The sequence below is a fragment of the Saccopteryx bilineata genome, chromosome 5 (assembly GCF_036850765.1).
Source record: "Saccopteryx bilineata isolate mSacBil1 chromosome 5, mSacBil1_pri_phased_curated, whole genome shotgun sequence".
Taxonomy (NCBI): Eukaryota; Metazoa; Chordata; class Mammalia; order Chiroptera; family Emballonuridae; genus Saccopteryx; species Saccopteryx bilineata.
In genome coordinates, this window is record NC_089494.1 from 211,891,342 (window position 1) to 211,906,419 (window position 15,078).

Here is a 15,078-nt window from a genome sequence, read left to right on the forward strand (position 1 = left end):
TACAAAAATGCAAGAAAGATCCTCAAATTTCTCTAAATCTATTCACCTCTTAAATGTTCATGCAAATTTCAGGAAGAATCCTATAATAACAGAATAAAAGGAACTTAAGGAGAATGTGGCACAGACTGATTTCCAGCCAGTTTTCCTGGGAGGAGAAAACATGACAAACCTTACAGGTTTGTTTTGAGCATGCAAACAGTAGCTCAGAAACAGTTTCCTCAACAAACTTTTCACACAGACTTGCAAACACTTTGATTAGCATTCGATCTAAATGCAGTAGACTGCCCTCAGTCCTTGTTAAGCAGAGTAGCTGGAGCTCACGACCTATATTGAAGAATTAAAGGAACAAAGGAGAGATTGGCTATCTCTGGGTGTGGGCATCAATAAACAATAATCCATAGATCTTTTTGAATTTTTTTTTTGCTTGTTTGTTTCTTTGGTGTTTGTTTGGGGCATGCCGTATTTTCACAAGAGGTAACAAAGTCAAGTTAGACAGAGAATTGACCTAGGATTTTATAGGTGCACATGCATGTGTTCTGGACATTGGGTAAACTGGCAATGAATATCTAGTTACAGGAATCGCTGTTTCCATGCCTTAGTAACAGACATCACCTATTTTCTGCTGAAAACAACTTCCATTTTGAAAAAACACAGCTAGCTATATGGTCCACATGTTTATTGTAAATTTTCATTCAGACGTCACATTTTCCATCACACCTAAATTAATCCTTCCCAAGCCTCACAATTAAATATAAGTGCTTTCTCTTGTGGCCTTTGTGGTAAAGTTTTGGTAACAGGCAAAGGATAATTTTAATACAAACTGCTGGATCACAACACTACTACTAGAAATGGCTTCTAAGGGTATCAAGTGCATCCTGCTTAAAAAAAAAATGGAATTCTGCTTAATTGGCAAACGGCATAAGAACAAAGAAGTCATGGATGTTCTGGTTTCAAAATCATTAAATCATAATTCTGAGAAGGATACAAAGGTCATCTAAGTTCATGCCTGTATCAACATGGCATGAACTAATCTGTTTATCCATAATACACATACATAAGCAGTTCTTAAATTCTCTGTAAGGTACTCTACAAGCAGCGTGGTGACATACTCAGTAATTAACAAACCTTACTATCACCAGTAGACTATTTTTTATACAGTCCTCATCACAGTGGCATACAAACCATAAAGAATTGTAAACACAGGCAGGTTTATTCCAACTCAACATGCTGTATGGTTCTTTAGAGGAATGCCACCTTAAATAACATTTTGTATTCTTATATTAACCTGCACATTTTCATACATTTTAATATTTTCCTATAAGATAAAGTACATTCATAGCAGTACTTCTGTTTTGAACATGAACAATTTCTATTTTATTTATGTGCTAACTAATCATTGTAAGACAAAGATATAGAACCACTCAGCATAAGAAAAAAAATATTTTCCTAGCCTTACTTTTTATCTCACCATTATTCAACTCACCCTATTAATCACATTTCAATAAGATTTAGTTGGGGAAAAGGGTATCACTTTTTTTTAACTAAAGTAGTTATTCACATTGAATAATTATATTACCTTGCCTTTTCAGCCTTTATTTTCTCAGGCCAGAGTATTTTAACCTAATCAGTAATTTCTGGACATTTTATTTATGCATCATTCAAAGGATATTTCAGAACATGACTTAAAATACATATGAGATATTGCTGCTGTCCTTGGGGCTCTAACAGTACATACTGTTGGAGAGATAGCACACACCTGAATGAAAAGATAATACTTAAAGAATTACAGGACTAAGTCCCTGCAATGTAGATGACACTTGCCACAGGCATTGAAAAACTGGGAAAGTCATCATGAGTTGGTATAAATGCACTCTTTAAGGCTTTGCTGAAAGAAAGTCAACCTATCATTGTCACTGAACTACTGGAAGTAGTAGAGGAAACTCCAATATGTTGTCAATTTACTCTTACATGTCTAAGGACTCCAAGGTAGGTACCTGCTTTAAATAATGAGGAGCATTAGAAGTTTTTTATTATAATAATAATTATTATTGTTTGTTAATGAAATTAAGACATGATGGAAGTCTTATTTTAGATGTCTGTATGAAATAACTCCTCTATTTCAAGTAAGAACCTAAAGGCTCAGAACCCAAATAAGAAGTTGTTGCCTTGGAAATTCAAAGGGAAGGGCAGACACAAGAGGCTTTGAAGGAAATACCAATAGGACTCAGTGAGTGGAGGGCTATGGGAGAAAAAGAACAGAGTAATCAAGGATAATAGAGATTTTTATTATATAAGTAACCAGGATAATGGGGACTCAGTGTTCATAACACCTCCATAAAAACATGATAAAAAGTCAAGTATCATTCCACATCAATGAGAAGGTTATTAAAATAACCCAACATTCTTCCTTCCATATTGTGGTCATGGAAGAATTTGGAGCATTTATTTATAGAGCAGGGGTCCCCAAACTTTTTACACAGGAGGCCAGTTCACTGTCCCTCAGACCGTTGGAGGGCCGGACTATAAAAAAAACTATGAACAAATTCCTATGCACACTGCACATATCTTATTTTAAAGTAAAAAAACAAAACGGGAACAAATACAATATTTAAAATAAAGAACAAGTAAATTTAAATCAACAAACTGACCAATATTTCAATGGGAACTATGCTCCTCTCACTGACCACCAATGAAAGAGGTGCCCTTCCAGAAATGCGGCGGGGGCCGGATAAATGGCCTCAGGGGGCCGCATGTGGCCCATGGGCTGTAGTTTGGGGACCCCTGTTATAGAGTATACCTATAGTCTCCCATGGTTCCTCATCCCAATTACTTCTGCATCAATAATTTAAACTCATAAAAACCTTGAATATAAATCCCCAGTATTAAAATCCCATATGGCCTGTAAGAATCATTTTCTTCAGTCCTTAGCCGGGTGGTTCAGTGGATAAAGGGCTTGCTTGGTACACCAGAGGTCATGGGTTCAACCCCCAGTCAAGACACATATGAGAAGTACCCAATTAATATACAATTAAATGGAACTAAATGAAACAATGAATTGATACTTTTCTCTCTCTCCCTTTCTCTCTCTTTCTCTCTCTTTCCCTCTCTCAAACCAATGAAAAAAAAACTTTCTAAGAATCACTTCCTTCAATATGAGAAATTTCCTAAACATAATACTATTTCAAGACAATCCCTACCAATATATTTCATTCTTTCAGTGGATTCCAATCACACACATACTTAAATACATATGCTCTCAAACACACCACTCTTGCTTCCTGTCTTTTCTGCCTTCTCCATTCACTTCAGTAAACTATATTTCACATTTGAAATTCTGCGCATGGCTCTGTTTTCCCCCCATTTTCCACCCCAAGTCACAATCTCCTTTTAGCCCCAGCACCTGGAGCACAGTAGAACCTTTTGAGGCCTCCTACTCATGAGTCACTATAAATAGCAGCATCATCAACTCTCCCATGACACACATAAACACACTATTCATAACATCTCATGGCACGATAAAATGGAATCACTATTGTAATGGAATAGTCAGAGGCAACAAAAAGCGACATCCTTTCATAATGTAAGAACTTCTACTTGGAGGGCAGTTCTAGGTGACTTCAAGAGAACAGCATTCCAAAAAAAAGGCTCTGTGAGAGGTTTATATACATAGCTAACTAGCTTAAAAAGACTGAAGCACCCTGACTCCGTCCCCTTGCATTCATCAGTGTCACCACGGAATAAATAGCAATTATTTGTACCGCACAAAACACAACATCGTTGAGCCAACCCAGTGCCACCAAAAACATAAGTATGCCAAACATTCTTCCTTTCTGCATAGCACAGTCTTCAAGTTGCTGACTTGTCCCCTCTAAAAGCCCTTCTAACCAGATTAATTACACTGAGAAACACACACCCAAAAAAAGAAAAGAAAAGAAAAGAAAGAAGCCAGAAAGAGATTCTTCTCACATAAAAGTGAATGGCCCATTTGCTTTCAGTGGCCCAGAACTGGGAATTCAACTATTGACTAAATTCAAGGACACACTTGGTAAGCAGAGTCACTTGCTAGTGGCAGGACTCTACACAGAAGAGCAGCATCACAGGAATCGCCTCTGTCCCTATTTCCTTGGACCTTCCTCCTATTAACCAGCATCCAAGCTGATCCCCATTAGCAAGTGAAGAGACTAAATTTAGGTGAGTTCTTCCAAAGGTGCCACTGGGAGCCAGGGGTGAGGCCAACAGCTAAAGCAAAGGAACAGCTAGTGGGTATTTGCAGTAGAAAAGGCCAGAAGAGCTTAAAGAATAGTGATTTCACTCCCGGCAGGGGTCCCCAAACTTTTTACACAGAAGGCCAATTCACTGTCCCTCAGACCGTTGGAGGGCCGCCACATACAGTGCTCCTCTCACTGACCACCAATGAAAGAGGTGGCCCTTCTGGAAGTGCGGTGGGGGGCCGGATGAATGGCCTCAGGGGGCTGCATGCAGTTTGGGGACGCCTGGTAGAGGGAGTTAATTTCTCCAAAGTTTTAGTCTGAAGCAGTTGGCCTTACCTATGAACACCATATGGGAAAAGATGAGCTTGAGAACACGTTCAGAGTAGCTCAAAATAGTAATTGCTAATCACTGTGGCTAACTATGGGCACTCCTTGGTTAAGACTCAGAACACTATGAATTAAGTTCTATCATTATCCCTTTTCACAGATGAGGAAACTGAAGCACAATGAGGTTAAATATCTTGCCATGGTTACACTGCTGGTGTGAGCTGGGACGCAACTCAACCTGGCTCAAATACATGCTCCAAGTACAAGTACCCCTTCCGAAAAGGCAGGCTTTAAGTATCCAGTTATTTAATATAGAAAGCTTGTGTTTCTAACATTAAAGATAAAGTACTTCCTCCTCCTTTGATAAGATAAAAAGACAGAGGGGAGGATGAAAGAAACAGCATAGGATTTGTGTTTGTGTTTTGTTTTGTTTCTTAAAAGGGAAAGAACCTACCAAATTTCACACACATTCCAAAGAGCTCCTCTCTCCTGCGTACAAATTCATTTGGGGGATATGCAAACAGTAGCCACAAAATTTTAAAAATCTTACTTTGTAGCCGAAGTCGTCAAACTTTTTATAAAAATCACCCACTTTTGCAGTGCTGGTCAACCTGGTCCCTACCTCCCACTAGTGAGATTTCAGCTGGTCCCTACTGCCCATGGTGGGCGGTAGCAGAGCAACCAAACGGTGCCACGATTGGCCCACCATGAAAGATGGACTGCCCACTAGTGGGAGGTAGGGACCAGGTTGATCAGCACTGCAAAAGTGGGCGGTTTTTATAAAAAGTTTGATGACCCCTGAATAGTATTGGAATGAAGGGCCTTAGCTGAAAACATTTTAAAATCAAGAAAAAGTAGAGGCCCTGGCTGGTGGCTCTGTAGATAGAGCATCGGCCCAGTGTATGGACACCTAGGGTTCAATCCCCAGTCAGGGCACACAGGAGAAGCAACCATCTGCTTCTCTTCCCCTCCCTCTTCCCCTTCTCTCCCTCTTCCCTTCCTGCAGCCAGTGGCTTGATTGGTTCAAGCGTGATCCCGGGCACTGAGGATAGCTTAGTTGATCCAAGTATATCAGCCTCAAGTGCTAAAATCAGCTCAGTACGAGCACTGGCCCGAGACAGGAGTTGACGGGTAGATCCCAGTTGGGGCACATGCAGGAGTCAGCCTCACTATCTTCCCTCCTCTCACCTTAAAAAAAAAAAAGAAAGAAAGAAAGAAAGAAAGAAAGAAAGAAAGAAAGAAAGAAAGAAAGAAAGAAAGAAAAGAAAATGTAGAAATGCACCAAGAAAAATAAGGTCAGGTTGGGCGAGGCACTGGGGTGTGCACAGGGAAAAGGGGAAGTCAAATGACAAAACCCCAAATCATCTTGGCTCTTATGCAAAGCTACATATCCATTGACCTGGATGCACTAAACAAAAGCAGCTGCCCATTTTGTCAGTTTCCTGAATATAAAAGAAGGACCAACTGGCAGCCTTTGATCCAGGCACACAGAACAACATTCCCTAGCACAGATCCATCAGTTCTGGTACACATCCAAAGAGCTAAAAGAAAAAATCTACCACACAACTGAATGCACGTCTGTGTACACATACCTCGTGAGGTGGTTCCACAAGGGCAAGACATGCGTGTGCAAGGCAGCTGGCACCCCAGGCACTGGTGCGTGCTCAAGCCCACCAAGAAACATATTACGCATCAGACCAAAACGCTGAGCAGGGTGTCCTGTTTGTAGCTCTGTTTCCCAACCCTGTACACATCTCCAGAGTCTCGGTAGTCACAAAGTGACTGTGATTCACCCATAAATATCCCAGGACGTGAACAAAATAAGAAGTTCAGGGATCAAAACCATCTACGGTGGGAAGCTGTGCCGTTTCCAGAGCCCATGCCACCAAGGACCACCTTCCCACCCACTTTCTGGGCAACCCTCAGAGGATAGCAGCTGCTAACTTGGAAAAATAAGAAATGCACCGTGGAGGAGGCAAAAGGATTATTTTTAAGAAAGAGCACAATCTAACTTTTCTCTCCACCACCCACTCCACACCACCTCCTCGTTCCCTTGTCTTTCCTCCTGCTCACTCCTCCATTCCACTTTTCTTCCCCAGCCTCTCTCCCTGTTGCTCGTGTATGACACTTCTCACACGTTTCTTTCTCTGCGTCCCGAGCTAGGGCCGTAGCTCGGACACCACGCTGGGGAGAGCAGCAGCTGTGAGAGGACGTGGGGCTGCCGCTGAGCTCGGAGGGGGGGATAAAGCCAGCTACTTCCTTCCCCAAAGCTCCAAATATGTGAGAATCAAAACATACATTCACTTTTTAGAAGCCCTGACTTGACAGCGAAGCCACAGAGAAAAGACAAAGCATCTGTGTCATAAGCTGAATGAACCTGTTAATTATGTCATCTTCCTCATGTGCTTAAACTCTGGAAGACACTTGGTTTACTTGTTTTGAATGCCCTTTACTGCTCAACCTCATGCTTCTCTGATACGGCTCCTGGCGCTGGGCTGCCCAGGTTTGGTGTGGAGGAGTGAGTACTTGTAACTGGACCTGAAGAAGCCTCATGCCCTGTGGATCACTTTCTTCCATTGCCTGTGTATGACAAGCAACTCAACCTACTCGGGAGCACCTACCCAGGCCAAAACACCTCGTTAGCAATAGTTTAAATAATGAGGTACTCCTCAAAGCAGAGTAATTTAAGAAATAGGACCAGATTTGCACGGTAAGGGGGAAGGCAGTACGGGCAAAGATGATTTGCAAGGATTAAAAACAAGAAAATGGGCTGAACCTTTCTCTACACTGTAAGAAATACTTAGAGAAAGAAAAGCAATGTTTATACATTCACCTGCAGTGATCCAGCCATTCAATCACTCTTCAATAAGCCTCTATGAAGCATATACTACGTGCCAGATACTGTACAAGGTGCCAGAAAAAACCATGAACAGGACAAACCTGATCCCAGCGCTCACGGAGTGAACAGCCTACCATCAGCACAAGACAAAACAGGGGGCTCACAGAACCGAAGGTTGAAACACATACTGCGAAGGAAACAAAGAGCTGAGCAAGAATAACGGTGGAGAACACACATCCTATAGAGCAGTGGTCCCCAATCCCCGAGTCCGTGGGCCATTTGGTACCGGTCCTCAGAGAAAGAATAAATAACTTACATTATTTCCGTTTTATTTATATTTAAGTCTGAATGATGTTTTATTTTTTTTAAATGACCAGATTCCCTCTGTTACATCCGTCTAAGACTCACTCTTGACGCTTGTCTCGGTCATGTGATATATTTAACCATCCCACCCTAAAGGCCGGTCTGTGAAAATATTTTCTGACATGAAACCAGTCCGTGGCCCAAAAAAGGTTGGGGACCACTGCTATAGAGAGTAGGAAGGAAAAGTCGCTCGGATGACACAAAATTTAAAGATGGAATATAAAGGAAGCGGAAAGCTAACCAGGACAAAAAATGGGATGGCTATTCCAAAAAGACAGGACTCCATGTGCAAAGGCCCTGACGCAGGAAAACGTCTGGCACCAAGGAGCTGAAAGATCAGTGTGGCTCAAGGAAAGTAAGCGAGGGGAGAAGGAGAGCCCAACTGCTGAGACACATGGGCCATGACGCCCAACGAGGACTTATTCCAAGGACAACAGGAAGTTGTCGGCAGAGGGATGGCACAGCTCAGTTAACACTGTAGGATGATCACCATTGCCTCTGTGTGGAAAGAGACTTGAAAAATGGTGCCTGTTGCAGGTGTCTACACAAGAGATGACAATTCCCTGGGCCAGAATGTGGCAGGCAAACTTTTCAAGCAGTAGACAGATCCAGCCATATTTTAGAAGCAGAACCAAGAAAAGTCATTGAAAGGTTGTCTATGTGGGTGACATTGAGGAAAGAACTAGAAATGATTCACATTAAGTTACTCTATTTAAATGTGGGGTCTTTTCCAAAGTAGAAGCATCACGTGATGCAGTGCCAGACCCATACAAGAATCTTGTCTACGGGCTGTGGTATGTCTATAGACATAAGTATCTCCAAAGCCTAGATCCAACAATAACAGCAACTGTGTGTGGCTGTTCTTGAGAAACAATAATGGCATACTAGTAGTCAGATATTCAGTAAATGAGTTTTCCCATAAAAGCATTTTATAGTCATGTTGGTGCCAGTTGTAGCTTCCCCAAAATCAAAGGGTTAAATGTCCTTCAATATGTGGGTATAACAAGTGTGACATTTTAAGTACAGCTGCACCAGTAAGCCAGCTACAAATCCATCTTGTCTCCATGACAAACAATGGAGAGACTATACAATCATTTCTAAGAGACCCTTCATGTCAAATTGGATGACACATAACATATTAACTAGCAGGAAAATAACTATAAAATGGAAATTTGTAAAGACTTTTCTTAGGCTCACTGAACAGTTTGGTCCTTAACAATGGTCTCTCCGTGTGATCCCTTCAGAAACCGGGCACACAACACAAGGCAACACTCCCCAGGAAGGAGGCCGCCGAAGGCAAAGAAAATGAACCACCTCTATTGTACAAGCTGTGCTCAAACTAGTCCCCAAATGCCACAGAAAGCGGCAGTACGCCCGTGGTGGGCACACTCATTCTCACTGCCTTTCTGATCGGCTCATTCCCTGTTACTGACCTGCGTATTACTGGCAGTGTCCCATCCCCTTTCCTACAAAATCATCATCTCAAAATCCCATGGCCCGTTCATCTAGGAAGACATTTCTCCCCTTTTACTATTGACAGTGATGATGCACTCTGTCCTTAAATTGCAGCATGGGAGGTGACTGTGAGAGGGACAGGGAGAGAGAGATCACATACACACACTGGGGACAGCACCTCTGATCTGAACTCTGGCCTTGCCGAAGCAGAGAGCAAATCAGGACTGACTGTAGTAATTCCTTTGGAAAGGGATGCTCTCTTTTGTCCCTCTTTGTTATTAACTGTAACCTTTTTTATCTGCTTTTCAAGGACGTTACTTGAAACAGACCCCATTTTTGGATTTTTTTGCTTGTTTGTTTGTTTGTTTGTTTTAGTCACTATATGAAGGGTTCCCTTCAGTTTCCCAATATTCCAATGAAAAGTACATAACGCTTGTCTCCTGCCCTCTGGTCCCTTCTAAGTCTCACATTTATTTCAACACCTTTAAATTTTGACTTAGTGGTTCACCTCCAAACTCCATTCAAAACGTTTATCTATAGTACAGTGGCCCATCTAGACTGCTCCTCTCAGCATAGTATCTTCTAGAACATCTCAGTCACCTGCTCAGTTCCACTAGTGAGACCAGAAAAGAGCCACAGCTTCTCATCACTGCACTTCGCACCCTCTTCTTTAATTCTGTAAATCCACTTTCAACACTCCTGAGCTGCTCCCTCTAACCTGGCCTCTCAGTCCTGCAGTAACTGAACTGGACCTGCATCTCTGCCTCCGCAAAGCATTTTATTGCAGATTGCAGGTCCCATGTTCCAGCAACTGTGGCAAAGAGACGGAGAACATGCAGAGTTCTGCCAAGGTGGAAAGCTGTCACTACGTAACCCCTGTTGGGGAATCTCCCAAAACTGGCATGTGTGTCTACTGCTTCTCACTTCCAATGCACGTGTTCGTTCTCACTTCAGACACTTACCCAGCCAGCCAAACAGTCTCCACATCAAAAGAAACAAAAGCAACACACACACACACACACACACACACACACACACACATAAACACAACCCTAAACACAGTGCCATCACTTGAACCCAAGGGTATTCTTTGGCCTCCTGTTATTCTGTTCTTAGTAACACGGTTATCCAAAGTCTGATATCTAATATGTTCGACATTTCAAGAGCCATGCCACTCCACTCGACATTCTCCTATGACTTACAGGGTGCTTTTCCACTCCTCCTTTTTAAATTACCAGTCTGGCCTACAACCTGGTTAAATGTCACATATAACCCTGTATGCATCATATATATATATTTCTCATCTGGACCTGTCTCAATAGAGCCTATTTCTAAGAAGAAACAATCCAAAAATGTCTTTAAGAATCTTTCAGTTACTGTCGATTACTGTAGTTAAATACCATCTGTAATACTCTGCCCTAGTTCACTAGTCAAAATGCAGACTACACAAGCATGCCTACACTTTGTCAAATCTTTTCTGACCAACTCAGAATTTTACCAAATCTCCTCCTCGACCAACCTGTTGGGACAAGTAAAGCATCTGCACAGACATTACCCTTTAGAGGAGACCATGCCTTGTGATTACACCCCTCCCCACTAGCCACAAGATCCTAAACGGTGTGTTTCCCAAGGATGCAGGTGTGAGGGAGAGAGAGGCACCGACACGCACGGAGTACTCACTGAGTGGTTTCAGGACACTACTGCTGGATTCATCGGCGTTTTCCACGTCTGACTTGTCAGAGTAGTTCTCAGAGATCCTCTCCTTTTCCTTCTTTTCTTTGTGCCCTGCCTTTCTCTTGTGACGTCTCCTTCTCCTGTAGCTCTTCGGCACATGGACCCCAATGTAGATGGTGTGGTGGCCTAAACGAAGGTATACACATCACCCGTCATTTGCAATCACATTCTCTGCTGTATGCAAATTGCACCAGATCCACAGGTCAGAAGACAATGCCTGTGAATTCAACATTATTGTTCTCTATAGGACACATTAACTCCAAAATTTCAAAAATGAAATCTCCTCCCAGTTTTCAGTTAGCTAGAGTGTAATTCAACCTATTCGTTGGCACAGAGATTCAGGGAGGGTGTCCCCTAGTTTCTATCCAGAAAGGCTACTTTTGTTTAGGAAAACCAAAGAATACCGCCATGGCAATCAGAGCCCCTTGGTTCTAGTCGGACCTCTGCCATCAGTTAGAGATATTACCTTGAGTGTGTCCCTTGAGCATTCCAGGCCTGTCTTATCATCTGTATAATGACAGACCTAAATGGGGTAAACCCCAAGGCCCTCCAGTTCTAACCTTCTATGAGTCTGAGATTATACTCAACAGGGTGCTGGGAAAGGAGCTCTTGGAGCAACAAAAAGTAAAGATCTAACTCAAAGTTGAAGAAGTTGTTCTGGGCCTTGGCTTGTGGCTCAGTGAACAGAACATTGGCCTGGTGTATGGCTATCCTGGGTTTCATTATTGGGGTACACAAGAGAAATGACCATCTGCTTCTCTCCTGTTCCATCTTCCCCTTTCCTCACTATTCCACTCCCACAGCCAGTGGCTTGATTGGTTCAAGCGTGGCCCCAGGTGCTGAGTTGGAGTGCACCAGACTCAGGCACTAAAAATAGCTCGGTACTGGTCCTGGCCGATTGGCTCAGTGGTAGAGCATTGGCCTGGCATGCAGGAGTCCCGAGTTCGATTCCTGTCCAGGGCACACAGGAGAAGCGCCCATCTGCTTCTCCACCCCTCCCCCTCTCCTTCCTCTCTGCCTCTCTCTTCTCCTCCTGCAGCCGAGGCTCCATTGGAGCAAAGTTGGCCCAGGCGCTGAGGATGGCTCTGTGGCCTATGCCTCAGGCGCTAGAATGGCTCTGATTGCGGCAGAGCGACACCCCAGATGGGCAGAGCATTGCCCCCTGGTGGGCATGCCGGGTGGATCCCGGTTGGGCACATGCGGGAGTCTGTCTGACTGCCTCCCATTTCCAACTTAAGAAAAATACAAAAAAAAAAAAATAGCTCGGTACTAGAGCACCATCCCCAGACGATGTTGCTGGGTGGATTCTGTCTCACTATCTCCCCTCTTCTCAACTAAAAAAAGAAGGAGGAGTAGGAAGGAGAAGAAGGAATGAGAAGGAAGAGAAAGAAGGAAGAGAGAGAAGGAGAAGGAAGGAGGGAGAGGGAGAAGGAAGAGAGAGAAGGAAAAGGGAAGAGAGAGAAGGAAATGGGAGGAGGGAGGAGAAAGAAGGAGAAGAAAGGAAGGAGAAGGGAGAGGGAGGAAGAAGAAGAAGGAGGGAAAGGGAGGAGGGGAAGAAGAGGAGGAGGAGGAAAAAGAAGTCATTCTGCTGGGGATAAGGGTTCACACTAAAACTTTTTTTTTACCCAATCAGCAGAATAGACTTAGAACTGGGGCAAACTGAGAAATGAAATAGCACATACTTGGACAGAAGACTTTAGAAATACTCCAATGTTCACACTAGGAGGCAGCTACAATGAATGTCAGCTACAGTGCCATTCTTTTCTTTTTTTTTCGTTTCCAAACGTTTCTAAAAACCAGTTGTTGCTATGATAAAAATAATCCCAGCCAGCAAAAACTACCTTGAGGAGAAGAGCATGAGGAGAAAGGATTGTGGAGCGCTCCCTCAGCCCAGAGGGAGCGCACAGCTGACAAGCAGTATTATTTCAGCGAAATCTGATAGAAGAAAAGGAAAAGTTCCACATCCTTTTTTCTTTTCAAATTGGGAAACTTTTACTTTCACTTTAGGTACAGCTTAACTTCTGAATGTGGAAACCACCATTTCAGAAGTAATGTAAAAACCTTTTTTTTTTTTCACTACCTTTTAGAGGGAAGAGTTTCCTCTTCCATTCTGGAATGGACCTTGATGACCCCAGACAATGACGCACCTACATGGAATAGCTGAACATGCAGTAGATCTGCTATCAATTAATGTGAATTGCTTTCCACAGTTACTCATTTAACATATCTTAAAAACACCATAATTCACAGGGGTGTTTCCTTAAGCTGGAAGCATTAAAACAATTATGTAGTTATTCCAGAATGCAGAACCTGGAGTGAATGGGTTAGCATTCAAAAGAAAACATTTGATACTTGGAATGAAGTGGGCGGCATCTATAGGAAGCATGAACTTCCCCCTCAGCAAAACAGACACCAACTCAACTGCTACAAAGTACAGTGAAATTCTCCTCACAGAAGGTGTACCAGTGAGAAATACATAATGTCTAACCATTCGCAAGCAAATTGTTCTCATGGGAAAGTTATATTACACTAGGAAGTAGGAAATGTCTCAAACAATGTGAATTAAGTAACAGTGTCAATTGTTTCCTGAGTCCCGGCTACTGAGGGAGTCCGGCAGCTTTATCTCAAGTCTCACACAATATACGTGAGCAAAGCCAACCAATTTCTTTAGGAAAGCAAACACTGAAAGCTTGGTTGCCTTCATGCAGGAATTAGGAAAATGTCATAGAAAAATTTAGAAGTTGGAAGAAAATTTTAAACCTGTCACATTATTTTCTATATCTTATCAATAATGGCAACTAAGAAAAAATGAAACTTAAGCTACACTAGTTATGTGGATGTTATTCAGAAACATTTTGCAATATATTTACCCAAATCTGTATAGCACATCTAATAAATCATTTACAGGACCGTCTATCCTGGCTGATGGGATTTGAAGGTATGATTTCTGGCTTTCCAGTGTTGTTGTTCACCAAATGAAAGGGTTAGAGCTATTCAGAAAGTGAGCTTTCAGAGCGCCCATGGGGAGAAATGTACCGTACCTTTTGGAGCCTAATTTGAGTTGTCCTCACTACAAAACCGGTGCCATTTTATTCCCAGTATGCTCAGAAGCCTGCTCCCCGCCTCCTGAGTAAGATTCTGTTTGTCCCCTTTCCTGCAGCGCCTGCCTCAGATGCCACCCCGCTGCCCCCCACCCCCACCCCAGTACACACTCTTCGACAGGTGGGGGGAGGGGGCTTGCGAATACGAGGCTGGTCTACTACACCTGATTCCTTCCAAGACAGCCCAAATTTCAGGCATTTTTTATTACCTTCATTGAGGTATAATTTACTGTGTTTTCCCATTGTTGGGCGGATAGAGTGTATTATGCTCACTTTGTTGAAGAGGCCGTTGCCCAGGTGATATTAATGTGTGTTGAGAATTGTTGTAGCCTGAGGCTTGGTTTTGGGATTAAGCCTGTCCCACCCTTTTTGGTGTGAGGTGGTACAATCCCATCATGCCTCATAGAAGTGATTTTGTGTTGGAGACTTCCCCGTTGTGTATGTTGGATTGGGGGTTTGGATTTCTACACTATAAAATGGGAACGGGGCGGGAGTTTGCTCGCTTGGTTCCTGAGGTTAGCATGAGAGAGCAGAGAGAGTAGAGCCAGCAGCGGGAGGAGGCCACGTGGAGAAGGCCAGGAAAAGCAGCCAAGATGGCGGAGTGCTGAGTGAGATGCCAGTTTGTGTAGTGTTTGTATCTGGGATAAAGAAGGAGATGGGGAACTGAGGAGAATAAGGCTGGTGAGCTAGAAACCTTTGATTCTAGGAAACTCGGATAAGTCAGTGGCTTTGTGAGCACTGAGTGTGACTGGGTTTTGGAGCCCAGTGTGTATTTTTACTTGCCCGCCGGGTGCAAGGTAGGATTAAAGGCTATGGCCCACCAGTTTTTGGCTCCATGGTTTCTTTACCGACTGTCCGAATCCAATGCGAACCTGCATGGGCCAGGCTGCTCTGATGGTGGCCCTGGCCTTGACTGCTGGCTTTACACCCATGTATAAGACGCACCCTTTTCAAAAAATTTGGGGTCTAAAAATTGGGTGCGTCTTATACATTGGTTGTAGATTTCTTTTTTTGTTTGCATTTCCATAAATGGAACTGAGGACGAGGC

At 43.1% G+C, this 15,078-nt stretch overlaps 1 protein-coding gene across 5 annotated transcripts in view; it reads right to left on the reverse strand.

The window, feature by feature from the left end:
* The window catches only part of SLC4A4 (solute carrier family 4 member 4), a 432,895-nt gene that overhangs the window by 296,964 nt on the left and 120,853 nt on the right, over nt 1–15,078 (reverse strand). For all 5 annotated transcript variants that reach the window (XM_066280764.1, XM_066280763.1, XM_066280767.1 and 2 more), the window contains exon 3: nt 10,876–11,055. In XM_066280764.1, coding sequence (XP_066136861.1) covers nt 10,876–11,055 — 180 coding nt within the window. The remainder of the gene's footprint in view (nt 1–10,875; nt 11,056–15,078) is intronic.